Raw genomic sequence first — 18,711 nt, forward strand, 5'->3', positions numbered from 1 at the left:
ATCCAGTTAGCTCATATGAACCCCGGCCCTCGCTCCGCTTGCCACACGTTGCGCTTACCGATTGGTGCAATGACATTGGACAGGATGTTGTACTTGGCACCCTCCTTGGCCAGTGTTTCAGTAAAGCCAACCATGGCGAGTTTAGCAGCTATGTAGCACGTTAGCACGCCGCGGCGGTGCTCAATTGCATTCGTCGATCGCGACACGTACCTGAATAGTTGCATTGGCCGAAGCTGCCGAAGAGACCGGCGGCTGACGCGGTGTTGATGACACGGCCGTACTTTTGCTTCCTGAAATGGGGCCATGCTGCGCGAGCGCACTTGTATGAGCCCCTAACGTGGACCTTCATAATCAGGTCCCAGTCTTCATCCTTCATGTTCTTGAAGCTAATGTCCCGCAGAATACCAGCGTTGTTAATCAGTACGTCGATGCGGCCGAAGTTTTGAATTGCCGTCTCGATGATCTTATCGCCGTTCTCGACCGAATCGTAGTTAGCCACGGCTTTGCCGCCGGCAGCCTTGATCTCGTTGACAACGACATCAGCAGCCTGGATTTGGCATGGGTTAGTCCGCGTTTGACTTGAGGGAATGCTGCTGTGTTGGGTCGTACCTTTGTTGAGGTGCCCTCGCCCTTGAAAGAGCCTCCGAGGTCATTGACGACGACGCTGGCGCCGCGGGAGCCGAAGAAGGTGGCATAGGCCTTGCCCAAGCCGCCGCCGGCACCCGTGACGACAACGACTTGGCCGTCGAAGCGCAGCTGACCAGCCATTGTGTATGAAGAGTTGGAGGAAAGGAGGGGGAACCGTCGCTAAATGAAGTACGAATGGTAGTGGAAATTCCAGCTCTCAAGAGTATGAGATGAGGAAATGGAAGACGGCTTAAATGTTCGCGAATTTGATTAATGGGATGGAAGGACGATTGATCGTGGAAAGAAGGGTGTTTGGTTTTCTAACTCAGCACGTCCGGCAAAAGTGTCTTGAGTGGCAGCGTGACGGTCCACGGATGCCGCAGAGAGAGCCGAGGCAGCTTCTCCATCCAAAGCCGACAAAGAACGCTAGTACCGAATAGGACAAGACTAAACTTCACATGTTACTTTGGCCGTGGGTTTGGTGCAAGTCTCCATGAGGTCATGTGGGGAAGATGTCGTCTCCCCCGCTGCGAACCCCATGTCACATGCCCCCAGTCAAGGTGAGCCAGGCCACTTACTATGTACAGCGCCGCCACTCAGCTGCGCTGCCCAGCCTCCGCTCGGCATAGGGTACGTACTGCCCCAGCGGCCGGCGCTGGCGACCAGCCAACCCTGGGGTACGGGTGACCCCAACTTGATCCTTGTGTCCTTGGGGGTGCTGCGTGCTCAGCACGAAGCAACACACCGACGTGGTTGCGACGGGATGGGTACCGCCCCCTCCTCCAACTGATTGGCGGTGGACGGCAACTAAAGTCTATCAATCTCCCCTGCCCAGACTGGTTCCCTAGGGGGAGATTTAGCCTTGGTAAGAATTCGGGTATCGTAACGTCGCACGTGTCGAGATGCCATGATTTTTGCCGATGCTCTCTATCTCAGCTTATGTTAATTTCAACCGTGTTGTTGCTCAAGAGCCAACTGTTTATTGGGTGCTTGAGCGCGATGTCGTTTATCGCGAAAAACACATGATCCCAAAATCCCAGCTGACATGGACCGTCAGAAAGCCGACGCTAGCGTTTGCTATGGCGTATTGGTGCTTAGAAGCTCGAGCTGCACTTACAGCTATTCAGCTTGTAATTGACGGAGTCGTTGCTCTTCAAAGCCCTAGGATATTGCGTACATACTGTTCGGAGAAGCCAACTTCCCCAAGTGGGCTTGTCAACATGCAGGCCGCCCCGCATTCGGCAGGCCCCTGCCGGATCCTCTCGGCGCAGGCGTCTCCCACACGGTCCTAATTCCCGGCTTCGGCCTCCCGAATATCACGCACTCACTCAAGCCCCTCACCAACCGCGTCGCCGACAGCCTCCGTAACCTGGCTCTTTTGTAGGCCGTCACTGCCACCGCTGTCTCTACCAACCGCCACAATGACATCTGCAGAGCCACAGATCATCGACGATAAGAGTCCCCTTTGTATTCCCTTCATCACGGGACTATTGGAGAAGCGTTCGCCGCAAAATGGAGAGCGCCCATTCATAATCGGCCTCAATGGTGTTCAGGGCGTCGGCAAGACAACCCTCGTCAAAGCACTGGCCGAGACGCTCACCAATCTCGGCCACACCACGCTCGTCTTCAGCATCGACGATCTGTATCTCAAGCACGAGGACCAGGTCGCCCTTGCCCAATCTCACCCGGATAACCTCCTGTTGCAGCAGAGAGGCGAGCCTGGGACCCATGATATGCAGCTTGCCCAAGCCTTCTTCGACAACATCACCAGCGGGAAGCCCGCCAAGGTGCCGTCATACGACAAAGCAGCCTTCTCCGGTCAAGGAGACCGTCTTCCTGAGAGCCGATGGGCCGAGGTGAACAGCCCAGGCCAGCGAAAGATTCAAATCGTCATCTTCGAGGGTTGGTGTGTGGGCTTCCGTACTCTGCCGGAATCCGAGGTGGAGGCCAAGTGGAAGGGCCCTAGCAGAACACTCCAGCAGCACAAACTTGAACACTTGCTGCTGGTGAACGAAAAGCTCATAGGTTACGATATCATGACCAACCTCTTGGATGTATTCATTCACATCGATGCCGAGGATACTCAGTACGTCTACGACTGGAGGTTGCAACAAGAGGCCGCACTCCGACGGGAAAGGGGCACCGCTATGACTGACGAGCAGGTTCTCAAGTTCGTTGATGGTTACTACCCTGCTTATGAACTATTTTCAGACACAGTCAGGAGAGGAATATTGCCAAACAGCCCTGGTCACCAGATGAGACTCGTGGTCGGCAAAGACAGAAGAGTGAAGGAACATTTTGTTATATGAGGGCCATCCTATGAACGGGCCTTGAGCCTGAGCCCAGTTCAAGTGTATTCGCATCTCTGAAATAGAATAACAGACCCCCCTTTGCCCATACGCCAGTCATAACAGACATTAGTCTTAAAGTCGTCAAGAGTCGTCGTCAAAACTGTTGAACAGTTACCGCATGCACATTCCAACGCCTTGCTCCAGCCCATCACACATCAGGCGAGCCCATCCGGCAAAAACGATACATGCCGAGTAGCTAATTACTGCGAAATCTTACTGAGGCGAGTGAGAACAATCAAATCTCCTTATCGGCAAGCATGTCTTCGCCCTTATGCTTGATTTTGTTGAGCTTTTTACTGATGTTCTCGGTCCGGACACGAACGGCTTCCTCCCTGCTTGCTATCTCACTCTCAAAACGGTCAATCATATCCCGCTTGTCCTTGCGGGCTTCCTTCAGCTTCTGGGCGACCTGGCCGAACTGTTCGAGAAACCAGTCTCCCGAGCGCTCCCAATCGCTGACCGTCATTTGCCTGAAAAATTCTTTCTGGTCGGCTTCACGCTGACCCTTGAAATGTTCAATTTTGACTGGAAGGCTGTCACCAATCAACGGAACCACCGGACGGAGCGACGTTCTGGCTGGATCGTCGTCGAAGGGCTGCTCGCGCAGTTGAGAGTACATCATCCCTTGAAGCTCATCATCGGCGTAGTCGCAGCTGTCACGGCGTCGCTTTCGAGACTTTTCTCGATGGTCGCGGGTCGTAGCCGGTAGCGGGCTCTCCCAAAGTGCCAGCCCCTTTTTTGCCATTTTCTTACGATTGGCTCTAGGAGTGCCATGGTCATCCTCACTGACAGGATAGTCACTAGCAAGGCTGCCTTGAACATCTTCATCATCCTGGAAGACTGTTGATCGCCGAGACTCCTGGGCCTTTTCTTTTCTGATAATACGCCTTAGGTTTTGCTGAGGCTGGGATATCTTACGGGTCGGAGAATCGGAGAAGACTTCCTCGTCATCCTTGAAGACAGAAGGCTCGTATGACCTTCGCACGGTTGTAGCGTGGAGAGCGAGTTGTGGGGTGCGCCGTCCGGGTGTATCGTATGCGGGCTCGCTCGAGTAAGCATCCTGACCTTGTTGGCCAATCCGTAGAGGAGGCATGCTGCTGTGTGTAGCAGGTAGGCTGTGTCCCTGACCATTGCCGAGCAGCCGCATTGAACCATCTTTGCCAATGATGAACGGGACATCGCCATCCAGCGACCGTTGCATGTTTTCGAATGTAGATCTGTTGAGTATTGAAGCAGCCATGGGAATCGTGGGCGGCGGGGAACGAGGACGATTGATGATGCCAACATCGTATCGTTCGGAGCGATGGGTAGTAGGCGAGCCGAATTGGCTATCGATCTGAGACTCTGGCCAGAAACCAGTCGCATCGCTGCTTCGTGATTGTGCGCGCTGGCGCTGCTGTCTCGGTGGGGAGCTATCAGGCAGGTCGGGGGGGGCCGACATCGGTGCAAGGAGTGGTGGGTGAGGCAGGCCAGACTGGTTCGGTTGGCGTATGTGTGAGGCTAAAGCTCTAGCAGGTGCGAGTGGCTTGGGAGCGGGCAGCTTGCCGGAATCAGGGACTGACTGACGAGTGGGCTGAGCAAAGAGCTGAGGCGCGTCGGGATGCTGCTGATTCGACTGGTTGTTGTTTCCATTTGGAAGGCCCGGGTCCAGGGACGCATTCCTGGCGTACTGGGCCATTCGGTTTGCGCCGCTACTCGGGGGCATGGTGCTGGCGGGTGATTCGGATCGACCTGCGAAGGGTGGATAGGGACAATGCTCGGTTGTCTATTCTACAATTTAAGAAGGAGCGATTGTAACGGATCGTTGCTTGTGGTGGTCAGGCGCTCTACGCTGCAGGTGCCATGGCAACAAACAATGTCAACATAACGCCAAATGGTAGCAGGGGTGAGATTGTGAGTTGGCGATGGGACAAACTTTTGCGGCCTGTTGCGGAGCAATGTGAAGTGGTCGTAGAAGCTGATGGCGGTCCTGGCTGACGCGATGCAAGTTGGGAAGTCTTGCTGACGAGGCATGACCGGATAGACACATGAACCTGGCTCGCTCCTTACTTTTTTTCGGGCGCCGGTCCCGTCGCGTCGAGAAGGTCTGGGTCGTGCTGTTGCGCGCGTCAGGGGTCTTAAGCACCTGTCCAATTACGTGTAGCCTGTGCGGGACAGTCGCAGGGGCATGGTCCTCTGGGTTCATTGTGTTGCCTCGTACCTTATCTAATCTTACTGCTCTCCTGCCAGCCATGATGCTGCGAGGTCCGGTACGTTTTCTGATCCAGCTTTGTTATTGCCTTCGTCGTTTAATTGACTTTCCATCACATATACATGTTACAATTCTCTGCGGTTCCACTTGAAAGCATAAATTCGAGAGGGATAAGGAGAAGGACGATGACGATAACGGCGACAAGATAGGCAGAAGACAAGAGTTTGCGTACGGCTTCCTTGAATTGGCATGTTGAATGACCTTAAACCCCTCTCAAAGAGTCTATCGATTGTAACCCTCCAGTCAATCACCTAAACAGTCACGAAACTGTTGAGGAGAGATTCGTACTTTCACCAGCGTCATTGCCATCATCGTACCGCGACCAGACGTCTTTTCTCATGAACACCAGCGGCAGCTTATGAACCTGCCCGCTTGTGGGGTGTGTCCACGGGTATGCTTCATCATCGCGGTGGAAGACGGCATACCCCTGGCGTTCATACCATTCCTGAGTGCTCCGCAATACCTATTCAAACAACGTTGACAGACTGCCAGAAACACTTCATTAACCATGGTTAACATAGCACCTACCTTTGGAACCTCCCAGCCGCTGTCAGAGTAAGACATCTTAATGAACTCGGGCGACAGCTGGAACTCCTTGGTGGGCGTATCTAACGTTAGGACTCTCGCCTCAAAAGGCAACTCAATAGCGAGGTTCTCGAGCTTTTGCATGGCCGACCGGCCCAGTCCACCTTCCTGGATGGCCCAGGAGATGTAGAGGGATGTGACCCAGAAGACAACGTCCGCCGGCAATTCCAGCCTCATATCCATACCAGGCTTCATTTCCAGAGAGATATGACCAACTGGCACAAAGTCTTGGAGTGTCGGTGATCGACGCGTTGTCCTTACCGAATCGACTGTGTCCTTTAACGGCGTCTTCTCGTTTTGGTATCTGGACAAGTGTGTGTTTAGAAGTTTATCTGTTTTTTCATCTCTCGCAAGAGCCTCCAAAAATGTTGTGGTATTAGCCGCAAGGTAGCACAGCTGTAGAGACGATCTCCAACTCACAATCCACCACAGAAACTTCGTTCCCTTCAGCTACCTGTCCTTCCATTCTCCTACTTCGTCGGCCCGCCATCCACAAGCGAGTCTCTGATCATACATACGTTGGACGTGTTCATCAGACCTTGCGTCCCATGGGACCAGCTTGACTCTGTGTGTGGTGTGGGTAGCCATTCTCGTCACGCTCTCTTGTTCGTGATGACACCAAAGGCTCGCAGTGCTGCTAATGGGCAAAGTGGCTGACGTGGGCGACAAAAGCTGATGTACGTGTGAACTGCTGAGAGAGGAGACTCGCACTACCCCTCAACTGACTTGAATTTGCGATGCGGCCCGATTTCAAAAGAAAGGCAGCAGGTGTGAAGAACTGGTAAATTGGTGCTCGAGATCGAAATTATAAGCAATGCAAAGATAAGCGCCCTGCCTACTATCAGCAATCTGCGCCTTAGGGTACCTATGCAGTGCTACACACAAGTCCCTCGACAAAGCCCAGTTCCTGCTTTCTGCCCCCTCGGGTACCAAAGCTATAAGAGTCCTGTCAGCAGCAAGGTGTCAACCCGGGTCCTTTTAGATTCCTGAAACCACCTAGCCTATCAAGAGACCCTTGGTAGCCTCCATGCGAACTGCCGCACGCTGACTGGTGACAAGGCTGCCATTGTTCTCAACCCCAGACATATCCTCCATGTGCGCCCGTTGGTTCTTGGTCTATCGTCTTTAGCTCTACGGTGTAGACGGAACTGGCCCCCATTCTCTCTCCACAACCACAATCAGATCCTCTCCACTTTCCTGACCACGCTCTCCCCAGGCTTCATATAAGCCTTCACGTGTTCTGCTTTGTCCCGTTGACATACATACACGAATGGGTTGATCTCTATGCAGAGGTACCATCTCCCAAGATCTTGGCGTCCTTTTGGCATCATCTGACGAGAAGGCCTACCGCCCTAAGCCTTCTCCTATCATTTCCATAATACCGCAGTTCCTAGGCTCCCTCCATGGACCGGCCTACTCGAACTAACAGAATACTCTTCTTTATTTTTTTTGCTGCCCTGAGCAGTTACTACTTCCCTCCTGATTGCGTCCCGAACAAAACCCGCCTCTAACCTGTGAAATGAAAGCGGGCAGCTTCCAGCTGGCCAAGGCCCTCTCGCGGGGCCACGTACCGCCGGCGATAGGTGTTGGTGAAATCTTGGAGGAGCGCCCTCACCTGCCTAATGGCGGTAGCGTCGTTGCCACTAAGACGTTCCTTAATCTTGGTCATCAGTCGGTTCGCCTCGACGGGCGTGATGGTGCCTTGAGGCAGAAGCTGGATGGTACGCTCCACCCAGGTGGTCGTCTGGGCTGGGAAGAGCTCAAACATTGCCAGCAAGACGCCGCTACCGTCGGCGAAGCAATCCCGAGGAAACGTGATCATCATGCCGGCCATTACCTGCTTGACCAATTTCTCGCCGTGAGTCGCAAGCAATTTGCTCACCACCTCACGAATGTGAGCAGCCACATCCGGGGGCAGCACGTCTGACGTCGCAGGGTTGTCGCCTCCATACGTGAGAAGGTCGCGGAGAAAGTGCAGCGTGGCCGACAGGGGATCGCGCTGCTCCAACGTCAGAGCGTACACGGCAGCCTCGAAGATGGGACCCAGAAGCTCCGATGGAATCAGCTTGGCAGGGTAGTAGAGAAGCGCGTCAATGAGAAGCCTGAAGAAGTCTTCAATGACGTCGGGGAGCTCGCTGGGCTGAAGGTCGCTCATCACCCGCAAGAACGTAGTTGTCTGGGCTTCGAAAAAGGCGTAGATGCTCTGGGTGATCTCTTGGTCGACGTGCTCCCGGTCCTCGGAAAATTCTCTTAGTATGGCTGCCGTGACCCAGAGAAAGGCGCCTTGCCGAGAGGCAGCGAAACCGCCTGCCAGCTTGTTGGCCATCTCCGGCAACAGGGGCGTCATTGCTGTGCGGTATGAGATGATCATGTTGCGCCAGCAGCGGCAGATTCTCTCGCAGATCGGAACGAAACCCATAAAGTTGTCCAGGATCGTGGCCAGGACCGGGAAAACCTCTTGCCAGTACTTAACCGCAGGATTCTCCTCGCCAGGACCGACGTAGGGCACGACAATCTGTATGAAGATGGTGATGAGCTGGAGGTGGTCTATTATCATGTTAGCCTCTAACATCCTTTTGATACCTTGGCTAGACTTACCTGCGAGCGCCAGTTTGCCTTTGTCGTCGGTTGCAAGGTTGGCTTTATTCATCAATCGCTGAACCAACGGATCGCAGTAAAGCTTGAGAAGCTTATAGATCTCGGCAGGTGATTGCACGGCAACGACACTGGCGACACCCTCCGTGATCTCTTCCTGACTCATGTCAGGAAGCTTGTCGAGAATCTGGTCGTAGAATGTCTGCATCTGGAGAACCTGACCACTCAAGAGCTGCTTGCAATCAGTGCAGAAATACTTGATCGCCATAGCGGCAGCTCTGACGACTTCCTTCGAGTCCGTCTGAAAAGACGTGACGATGTAGTTGAACTGAGGCTCAAGGTACTCGGGATGGGCCGAAGTCCACTCCGTGTACCGACCGAGAACCATGATGGTGGCGAAACGGAGTTTTTCGTGGCTGGGGATCTGAACGAGGAGGGGCATCAGCTGCGGCAGCACGACGTTCTCCTCCTTGTCGACCATCTGTCCCATTGCGCGCATGGCGAAAAGGGGTGCCTCCAATTCTTGCCAGTGCGGGACCGAGGTAGCCGAAGCCTGGCCGGCGTACTTGTGCATCCAAATCTTGATGGCTTCGAGCACCTTTGTGAGGCAGTCGGTCACACCCATCACCTCGCAAGAGTCCTTGAGGGTGTCGCCCATCTGGTGTCGGAATTCGCGGAACTTTTCCTCTGCCTCACGGTCGCCGTCGAAAAGATCCGTCTCGCTTGCCGATTCCGACTGCGGGTATTCCAGGTGCTTGAGCAGAATGTCCACGAGCTTCGAGTAAGTCTCCACAAGCTGCAGTCTTGCCTCGATGTACCGCTCCAGGACAATGTACTGCTTCAACTCGTACCAGAATTGGAATGTATGCTCAATAACATCCCGATCCTTGTCTCTGGCGGCGCACTCAAGAACCGCATCGACAAGTGATCCAAAATGACCGGGCTCGCGAGCAATGGCCACAACCCAAGCTTCGGCGGCCAAGGCAAAGATCTTGGTGAGAGACTTGTAAACTTCGGTGTCCTCTTCCTCAACGGCCGCCGCGATTCTCGGGCGCAGAGCAATGACTCGGGGAAGGAGGACCTGAATAGCCTCCAGATTGTCGTCCACATCCCGCGTTTCTCTGAAAATTGTGCACAGGCACTCCGCTGCCTCCTGCGACGCCTGGTCGTTGCCGACGGCGTTGAAAATGACATCAAGGAGGGGAGAGTTCACAACGGTGCTGACAGGGACCTCACGCAACCACGAGGTGATGCACTCCATTAGTTGAGGGTTCTGGGCTGCACTTGCTGTGACGGCAGGTTAGTATTAGTCAGTGTTGAAAAGGAGGCGGTATCGGAGACGTACCAGAGGACTGAGCATAATTGATGAGAAGCTGCACGACCTGATCCGTGTTGTCACCCAGCAATTCCCTGGTCCGCTGGGAAAGCTCTTCTTCCTATCATTGCCAATTAGACTCTGACCCTTGTTGATATCGGCCCAGGAAAACCACGTCGCGGAAAGTAAAAGGCCGGTCGGTGTTTCCGTGATCCACGTACAGTTAAGGTGATTTTGCGGCCTTCGGTCACCTCCTCGGGCAGCACGCGCAGGAAGTCGAGGACGGCGGCATGGCTCTCGACGCTGTCGCCGAGGGATGAAACCACCGTAGGAAGAACATCCTTCCAATCCTTCATTTGGACCGCGAGTGTCGCCAGACAGACGCAAAGCTGAACTCGTATCGGCTTAGGACCCGCAGCGAAATGTTTGAGGAGGAGGAGGATTTGGTCCCGCAGTGCAGGCAACTCGGTTTCCGATACTTGCGTTGCCAGGTCGTAGGTGATCTGAGGAAGCCGTCGTTAGTTCATTGCCATACAAGATTTCGCCTCAATCATCTACCTTTCCGCGCAAAGTAATGGCCGCAAAGAGCTTGGCCTCGGGCTCGCCGTCCGACTGGAGAATGCCGATGATGGTGCCCCAAGCATCTTTCTATAGGGTTCGTCAGCGAATGGTCATCTCTCACGAGCCGTCGTGGGTCAGGGTATCTGACAGATTTCTGGAACCGCTCCAAGTATGCGTGCGCCTTCTTCTTGCTCTCCTGCTCTCCTCCTCGCATGGTTACCATAGCTGACAGCACATCGTTGGGCGCAAAGGCCTCCGAGGCTCCATTTGTAGCCATGCTGAAAGACCAGAGGAAGATATCGCCAGCGTCAGTCGTTCTGGGTGCGGAATAGGCGGCGGAGGCGATTTCGAGAATAGGTGGCAGTTGCAGTACAATACGGCGTCGCGGTAAGGGAGCCGCAGGTGCGGTGGATATAAAGGAGGGTTGAAGTCTCGGGCGGCAGAGAGAAGCCGTCAAATCGATTTCTTTTTTTGAGAAGTAAGGAGCGTTTGGCTGCTGGGGTGGCAGTTGGAGGCTGTCAAAGCAGTGCGCCGACGACGTCCAAAATTGGCAGATGGAGGGGGTGGTGGAGGGAGAGGTCGCAAAAGGAAAATAAAACGTCAGTCAGGCTGGCGGGACACAGGCGGATTAGAGCACAAGGAACCCATTCAACCTAACTAGAGCCGGCTAAGACACTTTTAAGGTAAGGAAGAACAGGCGGCAGGGCCTGGGGCCTGGCTTGCCTGGTCCCAGTAACTTGGAGCCTGTGGCTTGGTCAACGAGAGGTACTTGGGCTGACCACCCAGGGCCGCGTGGCGGGGTAAGTACCTTGGGCCAAAAGAGGCATTCTCGATGGAGAATAGGTACCTGCAAAGGGGGCCTGTCATTCAAAAGACACGGTCCATAGTTGGCCTGGAAGTATTGTGTCACATTGGCCCGACCGAGTCAATGGGACCCGCACGGCTGGTGGAACATCATTTCGCCAGCTCCGCTAGAATTCTCCCAGCGGCTGACCGAACCTTGAGCAGCATCGCATCTGGTGGGTGCTAGGCATAGTCGCCAGCCTCAACGCGGTCCAGTTGATCTTTCGGCCAATTACCCCGCGACTTTCCACCGACCCGAGCTGACGCGACTGACGAATACAAAGGACCACGACACGAGCGTAGGAAGGTCTACAATCTCCGACAACCCCCGAACTCCAGCCCATTCTCGCGAAAATGACCGGACGTGGAGGCGGCGGTGGTCGCAGAGTGCTGCTCCCACCCATTAACTTCATCTTCAAGCTCCTGCAGTATGACTTGGTCCCCATCAGCTCCATTGCATGAACAGCAATTTGACTAGTTGACAGGCAACACAGCACCGTTCAAATTTGGCTCTACGAGCAGCTGTCGATCCGAATCGAAGGAAAGATCAGGGTGCGCGAGATTCCCTCGAACGTTACGTACCGATACAATGGCTGACTTGGAGCTGGACAGGGTTTCGACGAATTCATGAACCTCGTCATCGACGACGCGGTTGAAGTGAAGCAAGTTACCAAGACGAACCCGGAGGAGAAGCGGAGACCGCTGGGTATGCTGCTCCAAGGCATTGTTGTCATGGACGGATTGTGCTAACATGCATCCAGGGCAAATATTGTTGAAGGGCGACAACGTGTCGCTGATCCAGAGTTTATCAAACTAGAGAGGAACCGAGTTGAAAAGAGGATAACGCCACGGCGGCGAAACGCATTTTGGGGCGATACACAAAAGTTGATACCACGGATTTGTCACCATTAAGGCAAGGGTAGGCGGCGTATAGCTATTTGCTGCGGGAACTGTCTGCCGGCCTCTTGACCTCTCCGTTTCCTAGAACCAGGCCATGTAGCTGTTGGTCATGCTGCGCCACGGGAATCGGGCCATCCGAGGGCTGGGAAAGGAACTGCTCCGATAGAGCCAGGCCATATAGCAATACAGGATGCTTCGGAGCCGACAACTCATTGTTGTACTTTGACGTGTACCTTCTGATGAAGAGATCATAAAATCCCTTTCCATGACCCAGCCGTCGCAGTGCGCCTGAGTTGCTGTCTATGTCGAAAGCAACTCCAGGAAGTAGCATCAAGTCCAGGAAAGACGAATCAGGCGACTCTGCGCCAGGTTCGCCAAGGACCCTGTCTCTCTGGTTCACCGTTTTTGGATCGATGCTGGGAATACCCCATTTATCTGGTTGTAGTGACTCGTAGTCGTACAGATCGCGCAGACGCACCATGTCCATGACCCTGGGAGGCGTTTCCCCCGGCGCAAAGGGCGACTTGTGCAGATACGGGATGTAGACGTCTTTCCCAGCCGATAGAGCATGGCGGACAATAGCATCTGTCTGAATTTCACCTGAAGGCATCGAGAGAAAGATGCTGACCCTTTGCGCCTCGACGTAGGGTCTGAAAGTTTTGAGAGTCTCAAAAACGGTTTGGCCTAGAGGCAGGAGGGGAGTGATTAAGACTAGACCAGGAGGGCTGAGCTTGGAGTATCACTTACTCTGGGTCTTGACGGAATCATGGGCGATACCAGCAAGCCTATCCTTCATCAAAGACCGCAGCTGGTTCTTCGCAACCACCAATGAAGCCATGACTGCTGTTGCTATGCGCCGGTTCTCAGCTTCAGGTGGTTTGGTTGAGATGAGAGAAACTCCGCCGCAAAGAATCGGAGCTGCAGCGTGATATGACCAAATCGTCCAGTCACGATGAGAGCCCTCAAGAGAGTGCCTCTAAGCTTTTTGTGAGGTGACTTGACGATGGACTGTCGTTAATACTCTAAAAACAGGTAAGGGTGTATCTCTTCTATGATAATTGGCTGTGATATGTGCATAACGCGATACATGCATCAAAGCAGAGAACTAAGATCGAGGACCCCCAGAACCACCCTTCCGAGTGCCTTAGTTGCTAGCACCTTGAGGAATGCAAGGAAACACGAATGGCAGGTTGACTAGTACGAAAAACCACATGTAAATGTAAAAAGAGGGTTTGCTTCACAGTGGCGCACTTTCACGTGACAGCCTCATGACAAGTCGCGTTGCACCTTGTTCCCCCATGCATGTCTCGATGCATTTGACATCGTATTGTAGTGTATGTACCAGGTAAGACTGCAGGGTTATGTACCTCTGTGCGTATTGTTCCATCAGCCAGGCGCGATAGAATCCCTGGAAGTACTGTAGTAGCTCGGCAGTCTCCACTGGTCGGCAGAGAGTGCAACGTCGAGCGTGGCGAGACGGATTATATTCTAGACGTTCATTAGGGAGATTGTGTTTCTCTGTTTGACCCGACCATGCCAATTCGCTCGCCGAGCAACATCCCATTCATATAGTTGCCGAGGCCTGGTCACATGTAGTCGTGGCCACACTAAGTATTGCATACCCTGACGAGCTCGTCCCCAACAACCAAAAACATCCAGGCCGACTACTCCAGAACCATGAGATCAGACCCAGGGTATGACTTGTGGGTGGCTGCATCTATGACTGAGCTCGCGGAAACGACCGATTGGATGGCGACCAAGGTGGGTGGGATGAGACAGTACCCATACAGCTCAATGCCCCGTTTGGCAGCTGCTTGAGGAAGCCGTCAGCACGCAGAACAAAGCTCCATGCGTCCGGGAGGCTGCAAACAGACAAAACGAGAACCGGTCGTTTGAGTTCTGTGCTTATGCCAAGTAATTGGAACGGTGGCTATGTCGGTCACTGGCAAGGCCACGCGACACGTAGACATTCGGGGGTTGGCCTCGGGGTTTCTTGAGGTCCGCTTGTGATTGTTGTATGGAATGGTTGGTTGGACAATTAGCACTGACAGCTCAGCCACATTTAGAGTTCTCACCTCCACAAAGATCGCGCGTTGCATGGTGTGCGTCTGGCAGATCCTGTAGTGATGGCTTGCAGCACTAACATTTCCTCATTGCATGGCGAAGCCCTATTCATGAAGCAGAAGCTGGTAGACAGGGGACCAAGACGTACGAATACGGACAATTGTTCTGCGTAAACAGATGTAATGGCATTAACCCCCGAATTTACGTGAAAAAGAAGAAGAAGGCACAAGAGAAAAGGCAGCCCCCCCCCCAAAGCGACTACAAGCATGAACGTCTTCTCTGATCACCGAAATGACCCCAGTTTCCGGGGGGTGGAGGTTGGGTTTCGGAGGAAAAGTAAAGAAAAGGGACTACAGCGAGCCACATTGATCGATTTGCATGGAGATGGGGGATCATGGGTGGATGACAAGGAGGATGCCAGACGTCGGCTGGCCTTGGGGCTGAAGGGCGGCCAGTGAGAGGCAACATGTGCATGGCGCCAAACAATTTGCCAAGGCGCGGCATTCCGCTACGTTGCTTCGTGACTCCCCTGACGGCTTCATCGGGGTTGGGCCGGTTCTTGGAATTCGGCGAGGGTTTCCTGTCAATCTAATTCAAGTTTCACAGGATTGCAGGGGCGAGGGAGTGCGGCCAGACGATAAGAGAAACTTTTAAGACAGGAGCAGAGCCCAATATAAGAGCCCATGGCGTAATAGGCGTTACCCCGTCGTGTACTGTGAGATTGGCCTGAGAGATTCAAGGTTTGCGGTGTTGGAATACGTTGAAAAAACCACCCAACAAAGAGTGAAACTCTTGTGGTCGAATTTCCGAAAATGCGCCCGGTCATCGTGTCCTATTGAGGGTTCTAAGAGGCTTGGATTGGCTTGGGACGGGAGAGTATAATTGATTGCTCGGTGAAAGAACCTGGGGAGACCAAGGTACCCTTTTTGAGATGAAATGTATACTCAAACGTTCCATCGGCTGCCCGAGACATTTCCTCCGGGCACGTCGCCTTGGACGCGGGCTTGACAGGTGAGGCAGACTTACAAGACATGGTGGGAATGCTGAAGAATTGAAACACCCAACGCAATGGAGGCGGATACAAGACCTGGGCCAACAGGGACACGAGCACACGAGGTGGCCCACTAAGGCCAGCAAAAAAAAAAAAGACCAGACCAGACGATTGATGGGTCGCTCAGATTGCTGAACGCACCTTAACGACAGGACACTGGCACATCCCGTCATCGAGACCGCCACCTGCAGCGTTTATTGTATGTCTGTTCGCCAACGTTGACGGGTGGAGTCCGTGTCCCGCAGCACCCTGCATCTCCACCTCACTCTGCGGTCATCTCAGTGAGCGAGCCCACAATCTTTCGGTGGCCGTCCACTGTTTGCTGCACGCTGCACCACTTACAGACAGGTACAGGTACGTCCCATCCCGTCCTTCGCAGATGCCTTGCCTACACGTGTAGGACGTCAGCTAGCCAGCCAACCACGGAACCACATCATCACATCAGAGGACTCGAGTGCAGTACCCCGAGAGGTCTCATTGCGTAAGGTACCCATTTCTGCCTGCACTTCGATGCCCCGTCTGTGTCTGTAGCTCCCCTCCCAGGGCTCTGTGAAGTCGGTGCCTCACAGCACTGTTCTGATCGACAGCAGGGCAGCATACACAAGAAACGCCCGCAGTACGCACCCTGCCTCCCTCCAATTGACGAGACCCCAAAGACACGCTAGCTGATGTGCCTAGGCCGAGGTACCTAGGTACCTGCCTACCTTAGCTCACTACCTACCTAGGTTGACGACCGTGGACCTTGAAGCTCGAGCCACAGACACCATTGTGGAGATCCACTCGCCCTTCAAATGCAATGGAACTGAAAGAGTACTGTTGAGCCAAGATTTCCCCCAAGCTCCCCGTCTCTGCGCCTCTGCCTCTTGTCTCCGTTGCCATACCATTTGCCTTTCTCGCCGCTTGGTACGCCGTGGTACGCTTCCCTTCCCTCTCCGTCCTCCTCCCCTTCCCCTCGTCTCAAATTCAAATACCTTGGGTTGCCCTGCCCCTACCTTCCTCCACCTCGCCCATCTCTTTTACCCCTTCCACTCCAACTTCTTCTCCCCCTCTCCGACTAGGCTAGACTGACAAAGCCGTTAAGCCGCCTCAAGCAAGGTAACGTCGTCATCGCGACCCGTCGCTTCCGTGCTTCACCGTCGCGCTTTCAAGAGCTTCCCCAGGCTTCGATACCACGGTACCTGGCCAAAACAGAACAAAAAACAAGAAACGTAGTTGCGCCGCTATTCCCAACAGACGCCCAACATGGCTCAGATTCCGCCTCCCAAGTCAAAGCTTGACATCCTGCCCAAGATGCAGGCAAAGGGTCCCTTCTCCGTCCCTTCTCCTGGCGTGGAGGCCAAAGACGGCGAGACCGTGCCGCGTCGACTGCCCCAGGCCGTCCCCGACTTGATCGCCATCCCCGGCGGCAACATCACCACCACCTACGAGCTCGTCAAGCAGAGTGCCGAGAAGTATGGCAACGCCAGATGCTTGGGCTCGCGCAAGCTGGTCAACACCCACCGCGAGACAAAAAAGGTCAAGAAGATGGTCGATGGCGAGGAGCGCGAGGTCGACAAGCAGTGGACCTACTTCGAGCTGAGCCCTTACGAGTACATCACTTTCCATGAGTACGAGCGCCTTACCCTCCAGCTCGGTGCTGGTCTGCGCAAGCTGGGCATGGTCAAGGCTGATCGCGTGCACCTCTACGCCGCCACGAGCTCCCACTGGTTGGCAATGTCCCACGCTGCTGCCTCGCAGTCCATGCCCGTCGTGACGGCCTACGACACGCTCGGCGAGCAGGGTCTGAAGTACTCCATGGTTGCGACCTCCGCCAAGGCCATCTTCCTCGACCCTCACCTGTTGCCGACTCTTGTCAACGTCCTCCAGGAGGCTAAGGACATCCGCTACGTCATCTGGAACAACCAGAACCAGATCCAGCAGACGCACGTGGAGCAGCTCAAGTCTGCTCACCCCGAGATCCAGATTCTGAGCATCGAGGAGCTGCGCAAGCTAGGAGAGGAGAACCCCGTTGACGCTGTTCCTCCCACCACCGATGATCTGTGTTGTATCATGTACACCTCTGGTTCGACCGGTACCCCCAAGGGTGTTCCCCTGAAGCACAAGGCCGTTGTTGCCGCTGGTAAGTTCAAACAACCCTTCTGATTACGCGCAGCAAGGCACTAACATTTCACAAGTTGCTGGTGTCAGTGCCGTTGTGCAGCCTTTCATTGGCCCCGGCGATGGCCTCCTGACCTACCTCCCGCTCGCCCACATTCTCGAATTCGTCTTTGAGAACGCCTGCATCTACTGGGGTACAACCATGGGATACGGCAACCCCAAGACCCTGTCTGACAACTCGGTTCGCAACTGCGCTGGCGATATCAGAGAATTCAAGCCCTCTGTCATGGTCGGTGTTCCCGCGGTCTGGGAGACGGTGAAGAAGGGTATTATCGCCAAGGTCAATGCTGGGAGCTCTCTTGTGAAGACTTTGTTCTGGAATGCTCTGTCTGCCAAGACGCACATGATGAACGCTGGTATCCCCGGTTCTGGAGTGCTCGATTCTGTCGTCTTCAAGAAGCTCAAGGAGGCGACTGGTGGACGTCTCAAGCTCTGCATGAACGGAGGTGGTCCCATTGCCAAGGAAACCCAGCAGTTCATTTCGATGGCCATCGCCCCCATGATCATTGGCTATGGTCTTACCGAGACTACGGCCATGGGCTGTCTGATGAATCCCCTGGAGTTCAATGTCAATAACATGGGTGCCATGCCGGCATCCATCGAAGTCAAGCTGGTGGACTTCGCCGAGGCCGGCTACTACGCCACTAACAAGCCTAACCCTCAGGGCGAGGTTTGGATCCGCGGACCCTCCGTTCTGGAGGAGTACTACGAAAACCCAAGGAGACGAAGGAGGCCCTCACTGAGGATGGCTGGTTTAAGACCGGCGACATTGGCGAGTTCGACAGCAATGGCCACCTCAAGCTCATTGACAGGAAGAAGAACTTGGTCAAGACGCTCAACGGCGAGTACATTGCTCTCGAGAAGCTCGAGTCCATCTACCGTGCTGCTGCCGTGGTTGCCAACATCTGCGTCTATGCCGATGCCAACAAGGCTAAGCCTATTGCCATCATCGTTCCCGCCGAGCCGGCTTTGATCAAACTGGCGGAGAGCATTGGTGTGAAGGGCAACAACCTCGAGGAGCTTGTGCACGACAAAAAGCTGCAGGGCGCCGTTCTTAAAGAACTGCAGAACGCCGGCCGAACAGGTGGCCTCTCTGGCATTGAGATCATCGAGGGTGTTGTCATGTCCGACGAGGAATGGACCCCGCAGAATGTAAGTTTCTACCATCCGTTGCTAGGGATAAGACCTAATGACTAAATCGACCTAGGACCTGGTTACGGCGGCGCAAAAGCTTCAGCGCAAGAAGATCTTGGAAAAGTACAAGGACGAGGTTGCCAAGGCCTACGGCTCGTCCTAAGTATCGACGTGTTTTCTTCTTTCGATTATGTATTTTCGTTTACCATGTGCTTGGATCTTGTAATTCTCCCAATTTTGCGGCAGAGGATGGGTTGGCTACGGGACGCTTGATATC

At 54.2% G+C, this 18,711-nt stretch overlaps 8 protein-coding genes across 8 annotated transcripts; 3 read left to right on the top strand and 5 right to left on the bottom strand.

The window, feature by feature from the left end:
• Positions 1–11: 11 nt before the first annotated feature.
• On the bottom strand, positions 12–768 carry ColSpa_05699 (peroxisomal hydratase-dehydrogenase-epimerase; the record flags this gene model as incomplete). Its single annotated transcript, XM_049271911.1, has 3 exons — positions 12–148; positions 211–547; positions 610–768. 3 exons carry the CDS (start codon positions 766–768, stop codon positions 12–14), a joined length of 633 nt encoding a protein of 210 aa, XP_049127868.1.
• A 1,280-nt stretch (positions 769–2,048) lies between these two features.
• On the top strand, positions 2,049–2,936 carry ColSpa_05700 (putative kinetochore protein NDC80; the record flags this gene model as incomplete). The annotated part of the gene is made up of 1 exon (XM_049271912.1): positions 2,049–2,936. The coding sequence occupies one exon, from the start codon at positions 2,049–2,051 to the stop codon at positions 2,934–2,936; it is 888 nt and encodes a 295-aa protein (XP_049127869.1).
• Positions 2,937–3,213: 277 nt separating this feature from the next.
• On the bottom strand, positions 3,214–4,683 carry ColSpa_05701 (uncharacterized protein; the record flags this gene model as incomplete). Its single annotated transcript, XM_049271913.1, has 1 exon — positions 3,214–4,683. The coding sequence occupies one exon, from the start codon at positions 4,681–4,683 to the stop codon at positions 3,214–3,216; it is 1,470 nt and encodes a 489-aa protein (XP_049127870.1).
• An 805-nt stretch (positions 4,684–5,488) lies between these two features.
• Positions 5,489–6,009, bottom strand: ColSpa_05702 (uncharacterized protein; the record flags this gene model as incomplete). Its single annotated transcript, XM_049271914.1, has 2 exons — positions 5,489–5,692; positions 5,758–6,009. The coding sequence occupies 2 exons, from the start codon at positions 6,007–6,009 to the stop codon at positions 5,489–5,491; spliced, it is 456 nt and encodes a 151-aa protein (XP_049127871.1).
• Positions 6,010–7,321: 1,312 nt separating this feature from the next.
• Positions 7,322–10,562, bottom strand: ColSpa_05703 (uncharacterized protein; the record flags this gene model as incomplete). Its single annotated transcript, XM_049271915.1, has 6 exons — positions 7,322–8,361; positions 8,413–9,687; positions 9,755–9,827; positions 9,946–10,227; positions 10,283–10,372; positions 10,407–10,562. 6 exons carry the CDS (start codon positions 10,560–10,562, stop codon positions 7,322–7,324), a joined length of 2,916 nt encoding a protein of 971 aa, XP_049127872.1.
• Positions 10,563–11,482: 920 nt separating this feature from the next.
• On the top strand, positions 11,483–11,878 carry ColSpa_05704 (small nuclear ribonucleoprotein Sm D1; the record flags this gene model as incomplete). The annotated part of the gene is made up of 3 exons (XM_049271916.1): positions 11,483–11,556; positions 11,614–11,680; positions 11,741–11,878. 3 exons carry the CDS (start codon positions 11,483–11,485, stop codon positions 11,876–11,878), a joined length of 279 nt encoding a protein of 92 aa, XP_049127873.1.
• A 184-nt stretch (positions 11,879–12,062) lies between these two features.
• ColSpa_05705 (putative 5-formyltetrahydrofolate cyclo-ligase) lies at positions 12,063–12,866 on the bottom strand (the record flags this gene model as incomplete). Its single annotated transcript, XM_049271917.1, has 2 exons — positions 12,063–12,712; positions 12,776–12,866. 2 exons carry the CDS (start codon positions 12,864–12,866, stop codon positions 12,063–12,065), a joined length of 741 nt encoding a protein of 246 aa, XP_049127874.1.
• A 3,519-nt stretch (positions 12,867–16,385) lies between these two features.
• Positions 16,386–18,597, top strand: ColSpa_05706 (long-chain-fatty-acid--CoA ligase 2; the record flags this gene model as incomplete). Its single annotated transcript, XM_049271918.1, has 4 exons — positions 16,386–17,083; positions 17,331–17,970; positions 18,021–18,452; positions 18,508–18,597. 4 exons carry the CDS (start codon positions 16,386–16,388, stop codon positions 18,595–18,597), a joined length of 1,860 nt encoding a protein of 619 aa, XP_049127875.1.
• Positions 18,598–18,711: the final 114 nt, after the last annotated feature.

Source organism: Colletotrichum spaethianum (assembly GCF_022836535.1).
Source record: "Colletotrichum spaethianum MAFF 239500 DNA, contig13, whole genome shotgun sequence".
In the NCBI taxonomy this organism is placed as follows: Eukaryota; Fungi; Ascomycota; class Sordariomycetes; order Glomerellales; family Glomerellaceae; genus Colletotrichum; species Colletotrichum spaethianum.